The sequence below is a fragment of the Ursus americanus genome, chromosome 7, assembly GCF_024610735.1.
Source record: "Ursus americanus isolate L20-20 chromosome 7, mUrsAme1.1.p, whole genome shotgun sequence".
Taxonomy (NCBI): domain Eukaryota; kingdom Metazoa; phylum Chordata; class Mammalia; order Carnivora; family Ursidae; genus Ursus; species Ursus americanus.
The window spans coordinates 65,079,514-65,101,686 of NC_142133.1; the positions used below are offsets into that span (position 1 = coordinate 65,079,514).

The following is a 22,173-nucleotide window of genomic DNA, read 5'->3' on the forward strand; positions in this document are numbered from 1 at the left end:
AGATGTGGGGGAGGAGCATTCAGCCTTAGGACACGCCTGCCAGTGTATGAAGTTGAATGAATTCAAGTTCGATTCTCAAGCTTGATCCACTTCTCTCCTAGCCTCTCTTCTATTAGACAAATCTTTAACCCTCCCTGAGGTTGTTTTCTTCCTGGACTCCTCCACTGACCTTCTTAGGGCCCTCTGCCCACATAGCTCCAGCCTCATTATACTTAAACATTCAAATCCCACAACTTCTGTATTCATCTCTTACAATATACACACCCCTTTGGCTTATTTGTGATTGCATATTGTAACTTTATTGTGTATACTTGAATGATAGAAATAATCTAGGCCTAGTTCTCTTGTGCAGATGAAAAAGATGAACTAAGGGGTGCCTGGGTGGCACAGCGGTTAAGCGTCTGCCTTCGGCTCAGGGCGTGATCCCGGCGTTGTGGGATCGAGCCCCACATCGGGCTCCTCTGCTATGAGCCTGCTTCTTCCTCTCCCACTCCCCCTGTTGTGTTCCCTCTCTCGCTGGCTGTCTCTATCTCTGTCAAATAAATAAATAAAATCTTTAAAAAAAAAAAAAGATTAGCTAAGACCTACAGCTGCTTGAGACCCAGAGCGACGTAATACGGATTACTGGTTTTCTGGTTCTGTGGCTGCCTGAGTTATAAGATCACTGGTCTGGTAGCTCAGTCGCTACTGCCAGGATCATAATGCTTTGACTTTAATCTATAGGAAACTGTGGCTGCCAGGCTTTCTGTTTCGCTCTTACGCCACACCCAGCTCCTGCCTGCAGACAAGGCCTTCTATGAAGCAGGCATTGCTGCCAAGGTGAGCTGGGACAAGGAAGGGTGTGGCCAAGGAGATAGGGAAATCAAAAGTTGGAAGGTAGAATATCCTGTCTGCTCAGGTGGAGCAAAGCCGAGTGGGGCTGATGTTATAGATACCGTTTCCACTGTCTTCCGGGGCTGATATTATGGAGGACACCATTTTCATGTGTCTTCCTGGATTCTTCCCCCTGCATCCTGGAAAAGCAGCATCCAAGCCCAGCTGCTCACTCCCACTTGCAACTTTTCTCTGTTGCAGGCAGTTGGCTGGGAGAACATGGCATTCATCTTCCTCAACCGCTTTTTGGATCTGACTGATGTAAGTAGAGAAGTTGTGCCCAGAGGGTGGGAGTTTTGCCTGTCACGAGCCGTGTCTATCTCATGGCTGCCCACTCTGCCACAGGCAATTGAAGAAGGGACTCTGGATGCCCTTGACCACTCTGACTTTCAGGATACAGACATTCCCTTTGAGGTGCCACTCCCAGCCAAGCAGCACGTACCGGTAAGAGCACAAGATTGGAGAAGGGGGAAGGCCATACCAGTGTGAGGGCGTTGTGAATGGAGAACACTTTATCACGGTCCTCCTAACCTTTGTAATGGGCATCAGCTGGCAACATCTTTGGAAGGGCCTCAGCCCTCACTATTCCTTCAGTGAAAGTAGAAGCAGAGAAAAAAGAAAACTAAGGTGGTGACCATGAACCCCATCCAAGGAAGATCACGTATGGGTAAAAGACGATGCACAGGATGGCAGTTTAGTAAGCCTCCCAACTCACCACCTTCCACTCGCCCTGCCCTGCGTGAAGCTGCTGCTCCTTCTGTCCTTCCCAGGAGGCTCAGAGGGAAGAGGTTCGAGACTGGGTACTCACAGTCTCAATGGACCAGCGGCTGGAGCAGGTTCTGCCTCGGGATGAGCGCGGTGCCTACGAAGCTTCCCTGGTGGCAGCGAGCACTGGAGTTCGGGCACTGCCCTGCCTCATTACAGGTGCAGAACCCTACAGCAGCCCCCGTTCTGTGGTGGGCAGAAAGGAAGGGAAAACAGCAGGATCAAGGGAGTATTTTACTCTGAAATTGCTCTTGGTTTTCCCCCTCAAATGTTCATCTTTTTTTCTTCCCCCACAGGATACCCCATTCTGAGGAACAAAATTGAATTTAAGCGGCCAGGGAAAGCAGCTAATAAGGACAACTGGAATAAGTTCCTTATGGCTATCAAGGTTAGAGAGGGAGACTTGGAGGGTGGGGGCAGGGAGAGCAGCACTGAAGGGAAATAAGAAACCACTAGAAGGGTGGGTGGGGATGTCAAGAAGGCAGGTTCAGGCCCTGAACTCTGCTCTCCCTACTAGGATGGGGTTGATTTTCTTTAGAGAAGGAATGCTTTTCCTTAGCACTGAGTTCCTCTCTTGTTCTTCTGTTTGTCCACAGACTTCCCACAGTCCAGTGTGCCAGGATGTGCTGAAATTCATTAGTCAGTGGTGTGGAGGGCTACCTAGCACCAGCTTTTCCTTTCAGTAACTGGCAGGGCTCAGGAAAGAGTTATTGGATCCCCCCCCCCCATTAAAGTCTTATAGGTAATGGAGACTAGTGTTCTTTTGATCAAAGTCATCCCCAACATCAGCCTAGTGCCCTTTTCCCCCCAAAAGGAATCCTCATCAAGAAGAAAGGAATTCTTTTATTACAACTGTTTATGTCATCTTGGGTTTATGTCACCGCTGTGGACTGAGGCTCTGGATCAGCACCTGCTCCACAGAAGGGAGAACGTGGGTCAGAGGGCAAGCAGCACAGCAAACGACTTGACCCAGTCCTAAAAGTGGTTCCCTGCCTCCACCCTTTCCCAGGTCCCAGTCCTCACGGATTACCTGTCCTCAGCCCAGCTTTTCTGTGATGCGTGCATTTCTTGATTCTGATCCAGCAGCTGCTCATTTTCCTGTCTTTTACACTTAGGAAGCTCAACCTCTGTCAGTTCCTCTAGCTGTAGGGGAGGATGGAGTTAGTACTCCTGCCCTGAATTATACAGTTCAGCCCCTCTTCAACACAGCCAGACCGTGCTGAATGAGCCCTTCCTGTTCATCTTCCTTACCTGCTCCTGAAGCCCTTCCTTCCTGCAGGGCCCAACCCCACGCAGGCTGAGTGCAGCCACACAGCAGTAAGCAGACAGAGCAGCCTCCGCTGCAGACATGAGCAAGGAAGGGATCCAGAGCGCCAAGGCTGTATCCTAAAAGGTGAAGAGGGAAGGTGGGGGGATGAGAGGGAGCAGGACAGGAGTGGCAAGTAGGGGTGGTTGAAAGGGCAGGGCCAAGGCCCTGTAGACTGCAAAAAGGCCCAGAAGTGCGCGCACTCACATAGATTCTCGTGGGGTCAAACGGGCAGTCAGCCCGTCCAGGCCCTTGGTCCAGTGGTAGCAAAGGATCTAGCAGTCCTGGATGGCAGTCAGCAATAAGACGGCGGCCACCGTTGGCCACAGTGAGTGACACAGCAAGCAGGAGGCCCAGGGAGCAGGCGGCAGACAAGAGCAAGTTCACCGAAGCTACTGCCAGCAGGGCCCAGTGCTGGCGGGGACAGAAGGTCAGGGTGAGCAGCTGCGCACGGCTGTCTCTCCCACTGATGAGACACCTTGGTTTCTCTAGTTGAGGCTCCTCCTCCCACTTAAAGATGAAGCTGAGTCAGGTCCTCATTTCCCTGACTCCAGGCCTCAGTTAAAGCTCCAGAAATCCCCTCTCACCAGTCGTGGACGCAGAAGGTTCCTGGATGCCAAGAGGGCCACAAGTCCCACGGAAACACTCTGGAAGACACAAAGCCTGAAACCCGCGCCGCTTCACGTCCCACCTCCCCTCCCCCACGCCCGCGGCCCCGCCCCCCGCCGCGCGCTCACCAGCAGCCCCGAGCCCACGGAGATGACGTTGGCCGTGGTGTACTCCGGGGTGACGGCGCCGCGGGGATTGGCCACGTGTCGCAGGACTGTGCCGTGCAGCACGGCCCCCAGGAGCAGGTTCACGTGGCCCACCAGGATCAGCGCGAGGCCCACGCGCATAAGCCGCCGGGGGCCGCGGGCCGCGTCTGCAAAGCACGGGGGGAGGGGCAGGCCTGAGCCGGAAAGGAAGCCCAGGGCCCCTCGCGGCCGCCCCTGGTGAACCAGGGGCCGTGGGGCGGGTCGCCGGCGGACGCAGGGGAAGGAGCCCGGGGCCGGAAATTACCGAATCTGTAGAGGCGGCAGCACCTCATCGCGGCCGTCCGCGCCCCGCCGCAGGGCAGCTCTACCTGGCCCCGGCCCCGCCCGCGCTCTCCCTGCCGGTTCCGCCCGCCCACCCGCCACCTGAAGGCCCAGCCCCGCGCGCGTCCCGGGCGGGGCTCCGAGCCCGCGCCCCCTAGCGGGGAAGGCGCACACACACACGACGCTTTTAGCAAAAAGTAGACTTTTATTACAGCAGCAACTGAGGCGAATCGAATGGCCCCCCAGGGCCACCACTGCAGCACCACCCTTCTCTCCCGCCCCGTCCGCCCCAGCGGGATTGTAGAATTCAGCTCCCCCAGTGCCCGTGGGCCTCCTTTCCACACAGGCTGGGCGGGAGCCGGCAGATCAGCTACTAGCCCCCAACTAGAAGGCGGCTGCTGAGAAGGCCCAGGCCCACGTCTGTGCAAAACAAGTAAACAAAGTGCAGAGGGGAGGAAGAGAAGGGGAAGGGGGAGGGTGATGCTCAGAACCAGGGAGCCCCAAAGCCCTCCTGAATAATAAAGGAGAGAAGGGGCTTCACAGGGTAATACTGACTGGGGGGAGAGGGCAGGAAGGCTGTCGCGCGTCTAGTGACGGCCACAGCTCTGATTAGGGGCCTGGCCCGAGTGAGCTCTAAGAGGAAACGGTGACAGCGGCTGAGTTGAGGGTGCTGTTCCTGGCAAAATTGAACTTGTTCAGGGTCTCCTCTAGCAGAGAAGTCAGTCGGCTCTGGTCAGCCTGGGGGAGAAGAGCTGGGTGAGACAGGGCCAGAGCAGGACGGAGCGGCCAGGGCGGCTGAAGGCAGAAAGCTCACCTCGCTAATGAAGCCCAGCTGCACCAGCTCGGCTGCCAACTCGGGGATGTTCTCATCTGACAGAGAAAAGTGATGGTGAGCACGGTGTGGGAGGAAGGGGCCCAGAGCCCTTCCAACAGCCCCAGTCCAGTCGGCCCAGTTGGCCAAGAACGATACAAGCAACTGTCAGGTCTACCCTCCAGTTTTAGGAACTAAGACATTTGTTCTGTGTGTGTCAATGTGTTGACGCCTTGTAACCTTCTTCCCCGCCCCTAAGAATGTCCCTCACAGATAAGACTCAGACTCTCCTCCTCTGAGGGGAAGGAGAGACTCACTTGGCATCAGGTCACAGCTCAGGTGCCGGTTGAGTTTGTCCTCCAGCTTCAGAAGAAGCGTCAGCTGGAGAAGAGGACAGTCAGAAAATGAGGCGCCTCTTCTCCACCCCGACCACCCAGCCCTGTGCAGTCCTGGCCCCAAGCCTTACATGGTGTTTGACTCCCTCCTCCACTGACTCGATGTTGCACTGCATCAGCACCACCTAGGGAGAGGGCACGCAGAGGGTCACCACAGAGGGTCACCACAGTAGTACTGCCAGGCAACAAAAAGCCCCCGACGGCTGGAAGACTTTCCAGCCCACAGGACAAGCTTGTAGAAAGCAGAAACACATTCTTCTCTCTAAAGGACAAAGCCTTATTTGACGTGTCCTCTCCCTTCCACCATGACCACAGAGACCTCTACACGCACATAGCCCCACCTTGCGGGTCTCCACCTCAGCTGGTTCAGGTGTTGGAGTCTTGACAGAGGGGGGCACAACAGGTGACGTCACCTCCTCCTGCTGAGGCTGCTGGGGCCGAGGTAGCCCAAAGGCTGTCAAGGGGTAGATCCCATTCCTAGAGCAAGATCAAACCGGTCACATGGGCTCTGTGAATGCCTCAGGACACCCACCCCACTTCCTCAAGCAAGCCTTTCCTCTCACCCTTCTCTCACCTGACATCTTCAAGGAATTTATCCAATTCGAGAGCTGGTGACTGAGAGTACCTGCAAGAGAAAAGAAAGCAAGCAAGTGAAAGGAAGGAAATAAGCAAAACAACAGATTCAACAATTCCCAAAGAATGGACAGTTGACAGAACCCTCAGTGGTAGTGACAAATCTGTCCTTTTCAGACCCTCTCAGTTACTCACAAAGTCTGAACTGGTTCCCTTCCTGGTCCTGCAGGGATTTCAGCCAGGACAGCACTGGTATCCATGTTTTTGGTGATCTCCTCCAGAGCATTCTCTGGGATCATGTCTGGAGGACATGGTGAAATGGGAAGTTACGGAGGGATAGTCAGATTAATGTCATGGAAGGCCCAGGGGTTCTGGGGGGTAAAGAATTCCTTTGGAAGTGCAAAAGGAAAGAGAGCATTGTTAGTGACGCTCCAGAGAGGAAGATAATTCCTAGCAGGGCCAAGGGGACTCACGTTGGTGTCCCACAATGCAGTGGGCAGCAAGGAGTTTGAGCGAGGGCACTTCAAACAGTGCTGGATGGAACAGAAGTTCTCTGGCTGTTGGTCTGCGAGCAGGCTCAGAATGCAGGCACTTTTGAATGAACTCCTAGAAAAGGGAATGAGGAAGTAGAGCGGGCATCTGGCAACCAGGCCACTGTGTTCATCATGATACTTCATCACTCATTATACGTAGCACAGGCTTCGTAAATACCAGGCGGTCAGCACTGGTTGACAGAGTAAACTCTTACATGTATTTGAAAGGGCTCTCAAGACTCTCAGGTATAGAGAGAAGACTCTGAAGTATATGAAAGGTATACTTCACTGTTTTTCCGGTTTTAATTGTTTTTCTACTCACTCTTCAACCACAAGCTTTTTTTTTTTTTACTATTCAAACTTCTGAAAATTTTTTCCCAATTTTCTACTTCTGTGCTTTAACAGCCCACCTTCACTGCCTACCTTCCTCTCTGACCCTCATCAAAGTTACTTTCTCTGTTCCCAAACCTATCTGTTGTGGTCAACAGTATAAGCCATCTTTTTATTTCCCAAGCCTACTACCACAATCTCCTTTGTCTCCTACAATCATTTATGAAGTTCACTGGCTTTCCCCAAGCTTCCTCCACATACACCCCCGCCCTTTCCCACCTCCCATAGGTCCCATGACAATTAACCTGCTTTTCTTTTAAAGATTTTATTTATTTATTTGACAGAGAGAGACAGCCAGCGAGAGAGGGAACACAAGCAGGGGGAGTGGGAGAGGAAGAAGCAGGCTCATAGCGGAGGAGCCTGATGTGGGGCTCGATCCCACAACGCCGGGATCACGCCCTGAGCCGAAGGCAGACGCTTAACGACTGCGCCACCCAGGCGCCCCTAACCTGCTTTTCTTTTCCTCCTTACAAACTTGAAGGCCAAGAAGGTGATAAACCTAATCTGTCAGTTGAATGCCCCAACCTAATGGTGAACTAGAAATTTACTCCACACTAGCCTCAGGACATTGTCTAATGAGTTACAACCTATCCTTGTTGGACCTTCCTATAGTCTATTTACTATAGTCTATCTACTGATTCATAACCTTATACCCTTTAAATCCTAGCTCGTTATTTCAGGGCACTTTCCCTACTTAAAACTATATAAACATAAAACCCCAAATGACGGATTTAATTCAAACTGATCAATTTGTTAAAAATAGCAAGATGGTTGTCTGACAGCATATACCAGTTACCTGAGGTAACCATTAAATTAGTTTACGTCCAGGTAGACACACCTAAATTAACACACAACCTTTACTCCCAACCTGTGTGTGTGTATACAAAAAACAAAGTAGATGCCACCTAGGGAAATATTCAGATATTCACTGCTTTTGCCTGTCCTTTCTGTTTTCTTGCTCTTAGAAGAGAGCATATTCCAAGTAAAAAGGAAGAAAAACCCAAAGACATTTCAAAGTCTGTTGAGGGAGTGATCCAGAAGATTCTTACCCTCTGTAATGGGTCTTCTAGAAGCTGGATGGCACTGCTGATAGCTTCCTGTGGCACATATGAGGACTCTCCATTGCCCTGAATCTCCAGCACTGCCATCTGCAGGGGACCAGAAAAGACCAATAGAAACTTCAGAACTCAGTGCTCCAGAATCAACCCCTCAAGACCTTACTTGTCCTTCCTCCATTTCCCCCTTCCATCTTCTAACTTGACCCCTTTCCATCACCACAGTTTGTGGTTTCCTCACCTCCAGTGCACACATGCCAAAGGAGTAGATGTCCACTGCTGTTGTCACATTAGTGACTTCTAGGGAAAACAGAGGAGGCTTTGGTGAATCAGAGGATGGGGGCAGGGAGTGGCAGAAATGCCTTTTAAAAACTTTTTGTATGCCAGCAGAGAACTAGAAGTTTCAGTTCTATTATCTCTGGGTGTCAGGTTATAAGGTGGAAACCCGGGAACACGGAGAGGGCAGAGAAACTGGTGCCTCACCTCCATACTCTGGTGCAAAGAAGTGTAGATTCTTCTGCTCTTCCCGACAAGTCTTCACATGATTGTTGATAGTGTCAGGAGCCACTGGGAGTAGGGGAGATACCCACAATCTGACCACCATCAACAAAGCACAGTCTCACTCCAGAGAGGTCCCCAAAAGCCAAATTCTCTCCTGAAGACTCTAACCCTCAAGGCGCAAACCCGTCCTTTTCCCATCTTGAACCACAACTAAACACACCACCTACTTCTCCTTTCTTGGGTCTACTGCTTCTCATTTAAGGTCCCTAATTCAGTAGCAACAAAAACTCCACACTCAACTAATAGGTATATAAGGGTCCTTGAGCTGGCCAAGAAGCAGTGGAGGCTAAGGAAAAACTTTTGCTTGTGATCTGCTCACCTTCCCCAGAGCTCAGGAATATCTAAATGTTTGGTCTAGTTCTTTCAGCCACCCTGCAAATAGCATAAAAACTTAGGCAGCCCTTCCTAATCTGGGACAATTAAAGATCTCAGAAACTTGGATAAAAAAAGGGTAAGAAGGATTAACAGTACAACCAACTAGATAGCCTCCTTCTTACCCACCTTTGCCGACTGAAACTGAAAAACAACTCAAAGTTGAACCAATACCCTTGAATCAGTCTCACATTTAATCCATCAAAATTTTAGACTCCTGCTCTACTCCCTTATTCCTCACCATTGCTGCCACAGGCCTGAACGAGGAACCAGGGCCTGGCCCAGTTTGGACTCACTCAGATCATAAACAATGACTACAAATCACAGAGAGTCTGGGAGCACAGTATGATTTAAGGAACCAGCCTGATGATGAAGGGAAATAAGAATCCAGGACATAAATGGCCAGCCAGGCAGAATCCACAGGAAACAAGCAAGTTATGGAAGGGCAAGCAGGTGGGGCTGTTAGGGAGAAGCCAAGCAGGGATAAGTAGGCAGGGGAGGTAGGGTAACAGGGCTCGCTCCCACGACTGCATGCACTGGGCAGCCGCAAAGGGGAGCAGAGGGAGCACAAACAGAGCCCCAAGTGGGGCAACAGGGAGCTCTCACCATTAGCAAAAATCCTATGAAAGACTGTTGGGAACAGAGCAGCCCGTAAGCGGGAGGGAGGAAAACAGAGAAAAGTTGTGAGCGATGGAGCAGCCAAGCCCCAGACAAATGGACACACAAACCACACACAGACACGGCACACAGAAATGTTATACACTGCACACAGATACACGGCAAATGAAAGCACTCACAGCAGGCACAGCCTGGAACCTCCTTTGATAGGGTCTGGCCCCAGGGGCTCAAGTCAGACCTTAGACCCATCTCTTGCCCTTTCCCAACCTCCTATCAAGATCTCTGGATTAACCTGCTTCCCTCCAAAAAAGGTATAATATTAGACCCTACCCTTAGTTGACTGGCCTCTCCCTATGAATGACCGCTAGCAAAGTCCTATCTCTTACCACCAGCCCACGCCTCAGAATTTTGCTCTATTCTCCCCTCCTTTCATCTTACCCCCATGGTTCCCAAATTCCCGAGGCTCCCCTGCCCAGAACCTCTCCCTCCCCTCACCAGAGCCAATCTTGATGAGTCCGTTGTGCTGGATGAAGATGGTGTCACAGGTCAGGTTCCCATGGATGATGGGGGGGTCACAGGAGTGCAGGTAGCTGTGGGGGCACTGGGCTGTTAGAGGGGCCACTGGGAAATTAAGGGCAGGGGGAACCCAAGGGTTAAGAGGAGCAAGGGCCTGGTCTCCTGCTGGTCACCACAAAGATAATCCCCACACTCTGAATCTCCATTATGCCTGATGAGTTAAATAGCTGGATAAGCACTAGGAGAAAGAGGTGGGAGATAGTATCGTGGTTAGGGATTAGGATAGACTCTTTAAAAGACCAAAATTAGGGGCCTAATTTTGACAGTATAGGACTCAAAAAAAGTGGGCAGTGGCAGAAAAGAACAGCAGAGAAATGCTCTAAAAACCGTTTGGGGAAAAACACTAACCAGATCCTACTTACCTAAGGGCAGAGAGGATTTGTGTGCACCAGCGCTTCCAAGCCTGGAAAAGTTTGATTAAAGGGTCAGCAATAATCCCCTCTCTTAACCCTCTAACTAGTTCCCCTCCATCCCTTCCTGATTAGCTTCATGATTAATATAATCTTTTTAAAACCCCCAAACCAGCCTAAAGCCTCGTCTGTTCTCCCTCCATACCTTTTCATTCATAGTCTTGTGGTTCTTTTTGGTCTTCTTCAGAAATTGCTTAAGACTCCCAGATGACATGTATTCTGTGATAAAAATGACCTAGAGAGGCAAAGCACTCAAATAAAGCCTTAGAGTAGAAATGATCCCCTACCTGATGACATGCACACCAAATATATATTATATTTGGAAGGCTGGTGGTGATGGTTGTTTTAAGTTTCCCTCCTTTTGTTGTTAGCACCACTTCCTCAGATTTAAGAGGATGAAAAAAAAACTACCGAAGAATAAGAGCTATGGGAAGGAAACAGAAGTTTGCTCATTTCTGCCCTGTCCATCACCAGACAAGAGGCATAGGTCATGGGCAAAGCCCTACTCTCTTCTCTCCACAACAGTTGATTCCAGTTTTGTTTCAAAACTACCTTATTTTCATCTCTGAATGGAAAAAGAACAATAAATGTAGCTAGTCTGTCTGGGGTAAGCTCAAGAAAAACTTCTTACCCTGGCCTTGTTCTCTTTAATGTCAGCCCAATACTTGTGAAACTTAACAATGTTGAGATGTTCCAACTGAATCAGATTATCAAACACAGCACGGACTTTTTCCTGAGAGAGGGGAGAGAGTGGGATAACAGGGTTCAGAAATCACTGTAATCCTGAAAAGCCATTCCTTATCCCTCCCCAGAAATGATCTAATCCCAACACACTCTCCTCCTAATCAGCTTCTCAACACCAATTCCTCTTTAACACCTGCATGCTTTTATTTAATTTACATTCAATTAGTTAACATACAACGTATTATTTGTTTCAGGGGAATAGGTCTGTGATTCATCAATCTTACATAACACCCAGCGCTCACAACATATATCCTCCCCAATGTCCATCACCCAACCACCACATCCCCCAACCCCCCTCCCCTCCAGCAACCCTCAGTTTGTTTCCTAAGACTAAGAGTCTCTTATGGTCTGTCTCCTTCTCTGGTTTCACCTTGTTTCATAACACCTGCAGTCTAACACCCCACAGGCTATATCCTTTCACCATTACCTACCTCCTGCAGCTTGTAGTTCTTGCGCTCAGAGAACTGGACCTCATTCCACACAACCTCTACGCCCTCCTCTGTATCCATAGCCAGGTATGCACTGTCAATACCTGGTACATTCCGTTGATTCACCTAAGAAGAAATTCAAATGGAAAAGAATTATTAAAGCTACCTTATAAACCCTCCATTTTAATACTCCATATGATCATTCTTTCCTAGGCTCTGATCTATCTGTTAAAGTTTGGTCTGCCCCTTTGAGACCTTCCCCTTCCACTCCGCACTTAGAATTCACTCCCCCAAGAGTGACATTACCACCACCTTACCTCTTCTCGCCTCTTCTGCCACCGCCCACATGGTGACTCTTCCAAGATCTCAGACTCATCTTCACTTTCTTCCTCTTCCTCTGGGGAAGCAGCTGAGGTCGTGGAGGTCACAGGAGGTGACACTGATGTCAGGCCAGGAGCTGAGGACGAGGATTCTACCTTTGGGTCTGAGCCACTGCTGACTACTGTCTGGGACTCCCCCTCCGACATGCTGGAACGAACACTCAGGCCTGCATTGGTGGGGGAAGGATGGAGGGAGAAGGCAGAGAGGGTCAGGACAGACCTATAAAGATTTAATTCTGGGGCACCTGGGTGGCTCGTCAGTTAAACATCCAGCTCTTGATCTCACCTCAGGTCTTGATCTCAGGGTCGTAAGTTCAAGCCCCACACTGGGCTTCACCATTAATCCTAATAACCTCATCTGGGGGCACCTGGGTGGCTCAGTCGTTAAGCGTCTGCCTTCGGCTCAGGGTGTGATCCTGGCATGCTGGGATCAAGCCCCACATCAGGCTCCTCCGCTGGGAGCCTGCTTATTTCTCTCCCACTCCCCCTGATTGTGTTCCCTCTATCGCTGGCACTCTCTCTCTCCCCGTCAAATAAATAAATAAATAATCTTAAAAAAAAAAAAGCAAGAAGATATTTGATTTAAAAAAAAATTAACCTCATCTGCAGTTAAAAAGGAAAAAAAATACACCTCCCTTAATTCCTTTAAATTCAAAATCAAATTAGTCCTGTCTGAAAACTGAAACATTAACTACTTAGTCTACAGAAGGGAATTTATCTTGGTTGAAGATAACCCACCAGGAGTGGCAAGCCTCCTAAGATTTATGACAATACAACCCCCATTAGTAAGGTCCAAATGAAAAGCCAAATCAGGGACAGATATCACTCCTTCTCAGCAATACTCACCCAATAGTCTTCCCTTTGAATCCTCGCCTGCCTCTGTTTTCACTGTGCTCAAGAACTAAGCTACATGGGCCCTGTTCAGAACAGATGACTCCAGACCCCAAAATGTTCCACTGATTCAGCCCTAAGGCTGGACCTGTAGCACTCTCAGCAAATTTATCCGGCTGAAACCCTCAGCTAATTTATTCCACTAGAATTCTGGCATTCCCTAGCCAGCCCTCCTATACAGAGATCAAGTCTGTCAGCCCATGCTGAGGCTACCCTTGGGCCAGGTGACTGGCAGTGGTTAGTGACTTCATCCCTGATGACCTCACCTTCCCTGTGATGTGAGTGTGCAAGGGTATTGGTTAGCAACATTTTTTTTCATTCACTCATTCAACAAATGTTTATTAAGCACTTACTGTAGGCCAAGCACTGAGCTAGGTACTTGAGATACAATAGTGAATAAAATAAATGAGATGCCCGCATCATGGAGCCACAAATTTAAACAGATCTAGGACTTTCAGCTTCCAGCTCTCATTTCATTCACATAGCTCAAAGCTCCACCCGCTGGGATACTAGATCTGACAGAGATATTCCCTTAAGAACAAATAACTCAAGGGGCACCTGGGTGGCTCAGTCAGTTAAGCGTCTGTCTTGGATCAGGTCATGATCTTGGGGTCCTGGGATGAACCTGGAATCAGCTTCTCCCTCTGCCCCTCCTCCCCCTCATGCACACAAGCTTGCTCTCCCTCTCTCAAATAAATGGATAAAATCTTAAAAAGAAAGTTTTTTAAAAAAGAACAAATAACTCAAGACATAGCAGTTACAGGATATAGTATAATATTTTTTTCAAGGCACATGGCTACTTGGAAGAAAAAATTCTCAAAAGCTAAATGTCGCTAACTTGTCCAGTCTCAGGACAACCGCTGAATGGTATTCTAAATCTCTAAGAACAAAGGCTGTGAAGGAGTTAAAACCTGTTGTGTGCTGGGCTTGAAGGAGTGCTCCAGTATGAAACTGACATTCTGGAAAGTAGATTTCCTCCTCTAAGTTCAGAATATAGAAGCCTCTGATCAACACCAATCTTTCCAAAAGCCCTCATTTTAGAACTCTTGGATACCCCTTTCTGCCCATCTCCATCCTCAGCCCACACTGTGTTTAACCCAAATCAGGAGATTCTTACTAGATGACATTCTAGTAAATACCAGAGAACCACAACGCACTACAGAGAAAATCTGGCAAGATATTCTTCCCCTGTTTATTCAACCAGCCAAGAAAGCTACTACCTATCTTAGTAATCTACCAGAAAACGAGTTAGAGATCATTTTCCTTTTTTCTTCCCCTGAAAAGTAACTAAGAAAATGGTAAGAAAGTTCAAATGATTACTTCCTAGAACAGCTATATTTATAGAATGCATCTTGAATCTGAACAGCTAAGTAAAATTTCCAGCGAGATTACAATAGGAAATACCAGTGGAGTTCTAATACAGGAAGGCTATAACCAACCAATGGGCTCTAAGGAAACCTCTGGACTCAGGGCACAGACAATTAACCCACAAAACACTACAAAAGCAGCCAGGCCTTTTCCAGTCGCAGACACATCCTTGGAATGTGCTCGTCTTCTCCCTCCCCAACCTTTCCCCTGCAGGCAAATGAAGGTACCGCCCAAGATCCCCCAGCACTTCCCCTCCTGATGAAGAAAGCTTTGTAACGCTGGGATTTTCATCTCAGGGTCGTTCAGACGTTTAAAAGATCACATACGGAAAAGGTCATTTACGCCCCTACAAGGGATTCTCCTCGCCGCCTCCAGCAACCCCGAGAAAACTGTGTTCACTTCTGAGCACTGTAGGTAGATCGTCGCGCAAAGTTTTTCTCGGAGACTTTTATTTTTTGGGCTGCAGCCCCTCTGCATTTCAACTCCTCGGCAACAGCTCGCAGGCCCCGGGCCTCTGAGCTACCCTCACCCCGACCAGACCAAAGGGCCTCCGGGACCGACAGGACTGTCCGGTCAGACGTCAAGCAAGCGCAGGGGACCAATTCACGCTCCAACAGGTCGCCCTGCCCGCAGTCTGCAAGGGAGCGCCAGCAACCCCGCAGGCCCGAGAGCCACCGGCCGCCACCTCATCAAAGGCCGGCCCCGCGGCGCCGTCAGGGGCGCAGGCCACGCCCCCGCGCAGTCGGCGCGCTGGCCTCCGCCAGCAGGCGCGGCCCCGACGCTGCGCTTCCGCAGGCCGCGGGGCCCGCCACCACCGCCCCCGCCGCCGGCCCCGCCTCTCGTCAGCCCCAGTTCGACACGAACGCCAGGGCCTCGCGCCCCGCACCGGCAGAATTCCGGGTCGCCGCCACTCAGGGCAGGCCGGGCGGGCCCGGCAGAGACTGTGGGGCCGGGGCGGCCCCTCGGCTCCGGCGGGCCGGGCCTGAGCCGCCGAGCGAGCAGAGCCGCCACCAGACACCCGCCTGCCCGGGTCCCAGCGCCCCGGGCAGCGGAGACCGACCCTTACGTCCTCTCGCCGAACCCCTTCCTCCCGCTCATTCCCCTCGGCGCTCACCTCCCGACTCCGCTCCCCGCAGCCTGCGCTTCAACTCCAGCTCGGGTTCGGGGTCGCGGACCAGAGACTCCCTCACAGCTGCGCTTCGCAGCGCAACCGAACTGCGGGCCCCGCCCTCGCGGCGTCCCGACCAACAGATGGGCGGTGCCGCACTGCCGTTGGGTTTCCATTGGATAAGGCGGCCAAGATGGGCGGTGCCCCGGGAAGACGGTAGCTCGCTGGCATAGTCTTCAACCCGGTCTCCTCCCCTTGAGCCTGTCCGGCCGAGACCTCTCGGAGGCTTCGGTGTCTTCGATCTCAACTGCGGCTGGTCTCTCTGTCCACCCCTCCGTCCAGCCCAGGTGCTCCCGATGATTCTGCTGGGTGAAAGGAAGGCCTTCCCTCTCTCTTGAAGGCGCCATGACAGTTCTGGTCTGACTAAAAGACAAAAGGAGCGAAAGACGTAGCCTCAGTCCGGGAGGAGCGCCCACCCACTTTCATTATTGGGGGGGCGAGGGGTGAGACTGCGCAGGACACCAATTCTTCAGAAAGCTTAAAAATTTTCCTGAATATATTCTGAAAATTGCATAGCACCGATATTTGCCAAAACTTTGCAAGAGGTTTTCACAGATAACTCGTTTGATTCTCATGAGACATTGAAATTATCCTTCAATGCTAATTGGCAAATGCAAAAAACTGAATCAGAGGCGTTAAGCTATTCACCAAAAGTTGATAGGAGCCAGATCTGACATCCAAACAGTAAGATTTATCAAAGTCTTCCTTGAGAAGATGTTTGGAAAGAATTTGGATTGACTTCGAAGAAGTGGAAAGAAAGGATTCTGGGTGAGCCCATTGATCTGTGAAAACTAAACGCTGAGCCCCAGCGATATAAATTCGTTCTGCCATTAGACGTATATTATGGAGGGAGGAAGATGAATCAACTGTCACAACTTGGGAATGTCATAATCACTAAATTTCACTGTCCTTAAAGGAAATCTCTAATCCTTCTTAACTAATACAAAGAAGGATACAGTATCTGGCAAAAGCCCTCTCATTTTCTCATCTCTTCGCCTCAAAATAGTTATTTTTTGCAACCCATCTTTCATCCTTTGATTCTTGACCTTTGAAAGGGCTTACACTTTTAGAAATCTGCTGGAAGTTATGGATCTTGTTTTGAATATTTAAAAAATGGATTTGTCCACCAAATTTAGCATATAATTTCAGAAGAGTTGAGGTTAAAATTCTTTGTTCTAATCTTCAAAAAAAGGTTGTACCTCCTCCTCTCCAGGTTAACTTTTTTTCCTTGGGGGCTCCAAAGCAATTGGAGCACCAGGTCCACTATAAACATTCATTAAATATCAGTTGATATTATCATCATAGTTTCTCATTCTCTTCTGTCAGGTCCTTATCATTATCAACCTTTCCTTTTCAATTAGCTCCTTCTTTCAAATATGCATAGAGAACCCATTGGCATCCTCCAGCTCTCATTTTATTTTTAACTTTTCATGTTTAAAAATATCAAACACTGCATTTTTGCCACCTCATTATTTTTCCTGCTTTAAAAAATAATAGGGGCACCTGGGTGGCACAGTCATTCAGCTTCTGCCTTCAGCTCAGGGCGTGATCCCGGCATTCTGGGATCGAGCCCCACGTCAGGCTCCTTTGCTGGGAGCCTGCTTCTTCCTCTCCCACTCCCCCTGCTTGTGTTCCCTGTCTCACAGGCTCTCTCTCTCTGTCAAATAAATAAATAAAATCTTTAAAAAAATAAAAAATAATACATATCTGTTGTAAAAAAAATCAAAGTATTTTTAAAATATTTAACATAGTGTGACAATATTTATATAATAGCTTCCATGTGCTGTGGTCCACTGTTTTGCCTTATGACATATTAATTTATTTAATACAAGAATCCTATGGAATATTGTGAATTAACAATTGCTATTAGAATGTGAAAATCTCTTGTAATCCTACTTAACCAAAATAAGACTGATGTATGTATCTCCATTTTTTCTGTGTATATTAATATATGTGTATATAATTTAAAATGAAAGCAAGCTGATACTACATAATCTCTTTCAGTTTACTCTTTACTTTTTTCCATGGCAGCTCATATAGCATTACTTTAATTTTTAACCACTGTAGAGTATTCCGTTGTCCGTTTAATTAGTAACTACTGGGGGGCATCAGGGTTATTTCCAACATTTATTATTATAAATAAAGCTGTAATAAAATCCTGCTGCACACATCTTTGTTTGTGAAAATTATTTTTATACATTCTTAAAAATGGAATTGCTAAGTCAAGAACTAAGAGCACTTTAACTTGAATGTATATTGCCAAGTTACTCTTTAAAAGGATATCAAGGGGCGCCTGGGTGGCATAGCGGTTAAGCGGCTGCCTTCAGCTCAGGGCATGATCCCGGTGTTATGGGATCGAGCCCAACATCAGGCTCCTCTGATGTGAGCCTGCTTCTTCCTCTCCCACTCCCCCTGCTTGTGTTCGCTCTCTCGCTGGCTGTCTCTATCTCATAAATAAATTTAAAAAATCTTTAAAAAAAAATTAAAAAAATAAAAGGATATCAATATAAAGAGTATATGCTAGGGTTTAGAGGTGCTCAGGGGGCTCAGTCGGTTAAGCATCCAACTCTTGGTTCAGTTCATGATCTCAGGGTCATGGGATTGAGCTCTGTGTCAGGTTCCTTGCTAAGGACAGTATGTGCTTGAGAGTCTCTCCCTCTCCCTCTGCCCCTGCCCCCACCACTCCCCGCGCATGCACTCTCTTTCTCTCTGTCTCTCAAAAAAATAAAATCATTTAAAAAAAAAGATTAGTTTTAGGTTTACATCAAAATTAAGAAGATTCAGAGATTTCCCATGTATTTACTATACCCCAAATGCATAGCTTCTCCCCCATTATCAGCATTGCTCACCAAAATGGTATACATTTTACTGAGGATGAATTTACATTGACCTATCATAATCACCCAAAATCCATAGTTTACCCTAAGGTTCACTCTTGGTATTGTACATTCCATAGGTTTGGACAAACATATAGTGGCATATATCCATCATTATATTGTACAGAGCATTGTTACTGCCCTAAAAATCCTCTTGTGCTCTGCCTTCCCATCCCCAGCAACCACTAATATCTCCACAGTTTTGTCTTTTCCAGAACATTATGTAGTTGGAATCCTATAGTATGCAGCCTTTTCAAATTGGCGTCTTTTGCTTAATGATATGCATTTAAGGATCCTTCATGTGTTTTCATGGCTTGATAGCTCATTTCTTTTTAGCACTGAGTAATATGCAATGGTCTAGATGTACGACAGTTTATCCATTCACCTACTAAAGTACATCTTGGTTGCTTTTACCTTTTGGCAATTATGAATAAAGCTCCCATAAATATCTGTGTGTGGGTTTTTGTGCGAATATAAGTTCTCAATTCCTTTGGGTAAATACCAAGGAGTGAGATTTCTTTTTTTTTTAATAGGTGATTTATGAAGTTTATTTTTATTTAAATTCAATTAATTAAGTATAGTGTATAATTAGTTTCAGAGGTAGAGTTCAGTGATTCATCAGTTGTATATAACACCCAGTGCTTATTACATCATGTGCCCTCGTCAGTGCCCATCACCCAGTTAACCCATCCCCCCCCAGCAACCCTCAGTTTGTTTCCTATGATTAAGAGTCTCTTATAGTTTGTCTCCCTCTCTGATTTCATCTTATTTTCCCCTCCCTTCTCCTATGCTCCTCTGTTTTGTTTCTTAAATCCCACATATGAGTGAAATCATCTGATAATTGTCTTTCTCTGATTGAGTTATTTCACTTAGCATAATACCCTCTAGTTCCATCCACGTTGTTGTAAATGGCAGGATTTCATTTTTGATTGGTGAGTGATATTCCGTTGTATATATACCACATCATATATATATGTAAAATCTTATATATATTAAATATACATTTACATTCTTATAATTCTTATAATTTTATATATATATATGTATACATATATATATGTGTGTGTATATATGTATATATATATATAAAATCTTATATATATTAAATATACATTTACATTCTTATAATTCTTATAATTTTATATATATATGTATACATATATATGTGTGTGTGTGTATATATGTATATATATATATAAAATCTTATATATATTAAATATACATTTACATTCTTATAATTCTTATAATTTTATATATATATGTATACATATATATGTGTGTGTGTGTATATATGTGTGTATATATATATATATATATATAAAATCTTGAAAAAAAAACCCAAGCCACCCGGCTGTCTTTGAAATTGGTTGTACCATTTTGCGTTACCACCAGCAATGTATGAGAGTTAGTGTCGCTCCACATCCTCACCAGTATTTGGTGTTAGTGTTCTGGATTTGGGCCATTCTCATAGATGTATTATGGTATCTCTCTTTTTTTTTAAGATTTTATTTATTTATTTGAGAGAGAGTGAGAGAGCACACAAGCAAGGAGAGGGGCAGAGGGAGAAGCAAGTTCCCTGCCAAGCAGAGAACCGATGTGGGGCTGGATCCCAGGACCCTGGGATCATGACCTGAACTGAAAGCGGACGCCTAATTGATTGAGCCACCCAGGTGCCCCGGTATCTCATTTTTTAAGTTTTCTTTTCCATGATGACAAATGATGTGGAGCACCTTTTCATATGCTTATTTACCACCTGTATATGTTCTTTGGTGGTGTCTGTTGGGGTCTTTGGCCCATTTTTTAATAGGGTTGTTTTCTTCTTGCTGAGTTTTAAGCGTTCTTTGTATATTCTGGATAACAGTCTTTTACCATGTGTCTTTTGCAAGTATTTTCTCTCAGTTTGTGGCTTGTCTTCTAATTCTCTCGACATCATCTTTAGAGCATAAGTTTTTAATTTTATTCAAGTCCAGCTTATCAGTTATTTCCTTCATGGATCGTGTCTTTGGTGTTTTATCTAAAAAGGCATCAGCATACCCAAGATCATCGCAGTTTTTTCCTGTGTTCTCTTCTAGGAGTAGTAGAGGTTTGCATTTCATATTTAGGTCTATGATCCATATTGGGTTAATTTTTGTGAGGTATGTAAGGTCTATGTCTAGATTCATTTTTTTTCCGGTTGTTTCAGTACCATTGTTTTCATATGTTTATTGCTTGATTATATTTCCTCCTCAGTTTTTTGCCTGCTCATGTTCTTTGTGAATTTTTTTACTGGGTCAGTCATCTTTTTCTTATTGGCTTCTAAGAGCTCTTTGTATGTTAGAAAAAACCATTGTCTTCCTAATCTCTTCATGTGAATCCCATCCTATCTCTTTTCTCTGCTGAAGATTTCTCTCAGTTTATTATAAACTTCCACTCCCAAAGCCCTTTCTCATTCTTCGTTCTTCATGACCTCTTCAGTATTTGGGATCACTGAACAGCTCTCTTACTTTTTTATAATACTGATTTATTTCATTTTTCTTTTAACTTCTTTTTTTTTTTTAAAGATTTTATTTATTCGACAGAGATAGAGACAGCCAGTGAGAGAGGGAACACAAGCAGGGGGAGTGGGAGAGGAAGAAGCAGGCTCCCAGCAGAGGAGCCTGATGTGGGGCTCGATCCCAGAACGCCGGGATCACGCCCTGAGCCGAAGGCAGACGCTTAACCGCTGTGCCACCCAGGCGCCCCAATATTCATTTTTCTTTTAACTTCTTATCCTAATTTTTCTCTTACCTTTTTCTATCCTTCCGTCCTAACTATTAAGGTGCTTGTTAATGTGCTCAAAGTTATATTCTTTGTTCTCTCTATACCATACTTTAGAAAATATATCCATTGAGTGTATCACCTGAATAATATTTATATTTATCTCTAGGACTCTTTCTTCCCAAACTCCAACACAGTATTGGGTACTCTGTCACTTGAATGTAATTTACCTAAATATTCCCACTGAAGGTCAGTAATCCACATCAAGAATCAATTTATTGGGTATAGAAACCAGATGACTGGGTGACAGGGTGGGAGGGAAACTTCTTAAATACCCATTTATGCCTTTTGAACTTTGTGCCTTACATAAGTAGCACATGCTTTTTCTTCAAAAAAGAAATAATATTTAACAAAGAAACAATGTATTAAATAATTATAGAATAAAGAAAAGCAGGGGCTCCTGGGTGGCTTAGTCGGTTCAGCGTCTGACTCTTGATTTTGACTCAGGACATGATCTCGGGGTCATGGGAACTAGCCCTGCATTGGGCTCTGCACTGGGCGTGGTGCCTGCTTGGGATTCTTTCTCTCCTCTCTCTCTGCCTTTCCCCACATCTCATGTGTGCTCTCTATCTAAAAATAAAAAAATAAATTCAAAAAAAAGAATAAAGAAAGGCAATGCTTTGAGACTGCCCACATCTATTTGTCTAATTCTGAACTTGCCAAGTGACCTGCTGACCTCATCTTCCAGGTGCACTACAGCTTGCATTTTGACATGCTGGTTGCCCAACTCTATAAATTTACTAAAAATCTTTGAATTCACAGTGAGTGAATCTTATGATACGAAAATCATACCTCAATAAAACGGTCCAGACTCTTTCAAGATCTTGGTTTCCATAGATCAGGGCAATTGGAAAATCTACTGGATTTCTGCTCCAAGCTTTTCTTCTTCAGTGTGAGACTCACTAGTCATGCCTCCAATCTCATCATTCCTCTAGGCACAAAATGTGGATCCTTTTTTCCAAAAGAGCCTCTTTCGAACTGAAGACAATCAAAAGAACAAAAATGTTCCTTTGCCTCAAACTTGGCATTTACATTTCTTTAGGTCCTCAAATTAAGATAAGCCTAGACTTCTTAAGAATTATTAATTACCTGAGGCACTTTAAAACATACACATTTCCAGGACTTCCCAGGATTGGCGGGATCCAAATGGGGGGGGAGGACTTGGGTATCTGTATGTCTACTAATCTACCCAGGCAATACTGATGCAA

At 46.6% G+C, this 22,173-nt stretch overlaps 3 protein-coding genes across 6 annotated transcripts in view; 1 reads left to right on the forward strand and 2 right to left on the reverse strand.

Moving 5' to 3' along the window:
* Window positions 1-2,388, forward strand: part of IFT172 (intraflagellar transport 172) — a 32,721-nt gene extending 30,333 nt beyond the window's left edge. For all 3 annotated transcript variants that reach the window (XM_045809187.2, XM_087863766.1, XM_045809188.2), the window contains 6 exons: window positions 724-819; window positions 1,075-1,134; window positions 1,219-1,317; window positions 1,644-1,797; window positions 1,935-2,026; window positions 2,235-2,388. In XM_045809187.2, the coding sequence (XP_045665143.1) occupies window positions 724-819; window positions 1,075-1,134; window positions 1,219-1,317; window positions 1,644-1,797; window positions 1,935-2,026; window positions 2,235-2,324 (591 nt within the window). In that variant the 3' untranslated portion in view covers window positions 2,325-2,388. The remainder of the gene's footprint in view (window positions 1-723; window positions 820-1,074; window positions 1,135-1,218; window positions 1,318-1,643; window positions 1,798-1,934; window positions 2,027-2,234) is intronic.
* Window positions 2,389-2,461: 73 nt separating this feature from the next.
* Window positions 2,462-4,136, reverse strand: KRTCAP3 (keratinocyte associated protein 3). Its single transcript, XM_045809191.2, has 7 exons — window positions 4,004-4,136; window positions 3,682-3,866; window positions 3,532-3,591; window positions 3,152-3,358; window positions 2,890-3,024; window positions 2,669-2,781; window positions 2,462-2,548 (listed from the first exon to the last, which is right to left on the reverse strand). The coding sequence occupies exons 1-7, from the start codon at window positions 4,029-4,031 to the stop codon at window positions 2,542-2,544; spliced, it is 735 nt and encodes a 244-aa protein (XP_045665147.1). The 5' UTR covers window positions 4,032-4,136; the 3' UTR covers window positions 2,462-2,541.
* Window positions 4,137-4,462: 326 nt separating this feature from the next.
* NRBP1 (nuclear receptor binding protein 1) lies at window positions 4,463-15,389 on the reverse strand. 2 transcript variants are annotated; one of them, XM_045809189.2, is made up of 18 exons: window positions 15,240-15,389; window positions 11,804-12,033; window positions 11,490-11,612; window positions 10,946-11,047; window positions 10,460-10,549; window positions 10,267-10,307; window positions 9,824-9,918; window positions 8,261-8,344; window positions 8,019-8,077; window positions 7,772-7,870; window positions 6,273-6,405; window positions 5,995-6,100; window positions 5,801-5,851; window positions 5,568-5,703; window positions 5,298-5,351; window positions 5,149-5,212; window positions 4,835-4,890; window positions 4,463-4,758 (listed from the first exon to the last, which is right to left on the reverse strand). In XM_045809189.2, exons 2-18 carry the CDS (start codon window positions 12,011-12,013, stop codon window positions 4,654-4,656), a joined length of 1,608 nt encoding a protein of 535 aa, XP_045665145.1. In that variant the 5' UTR covers window positions 12,014-12,033; window positions 15,240-15,389; the 3' UTR covers window positions 4,463-4,653. The 2 variants fall into 2 exon arrangements, with proteins under 2 accessions (XP_045665145.1, XP_087719893.1); XM_087863767.1 differs by lacking the exon at window positions 15,240-15,389 and adding an exon at window positions 14,452-14,829.
* Between the last annotated feature and the right edge of the window lie 6,784 nt (window positions 15,390-22,173).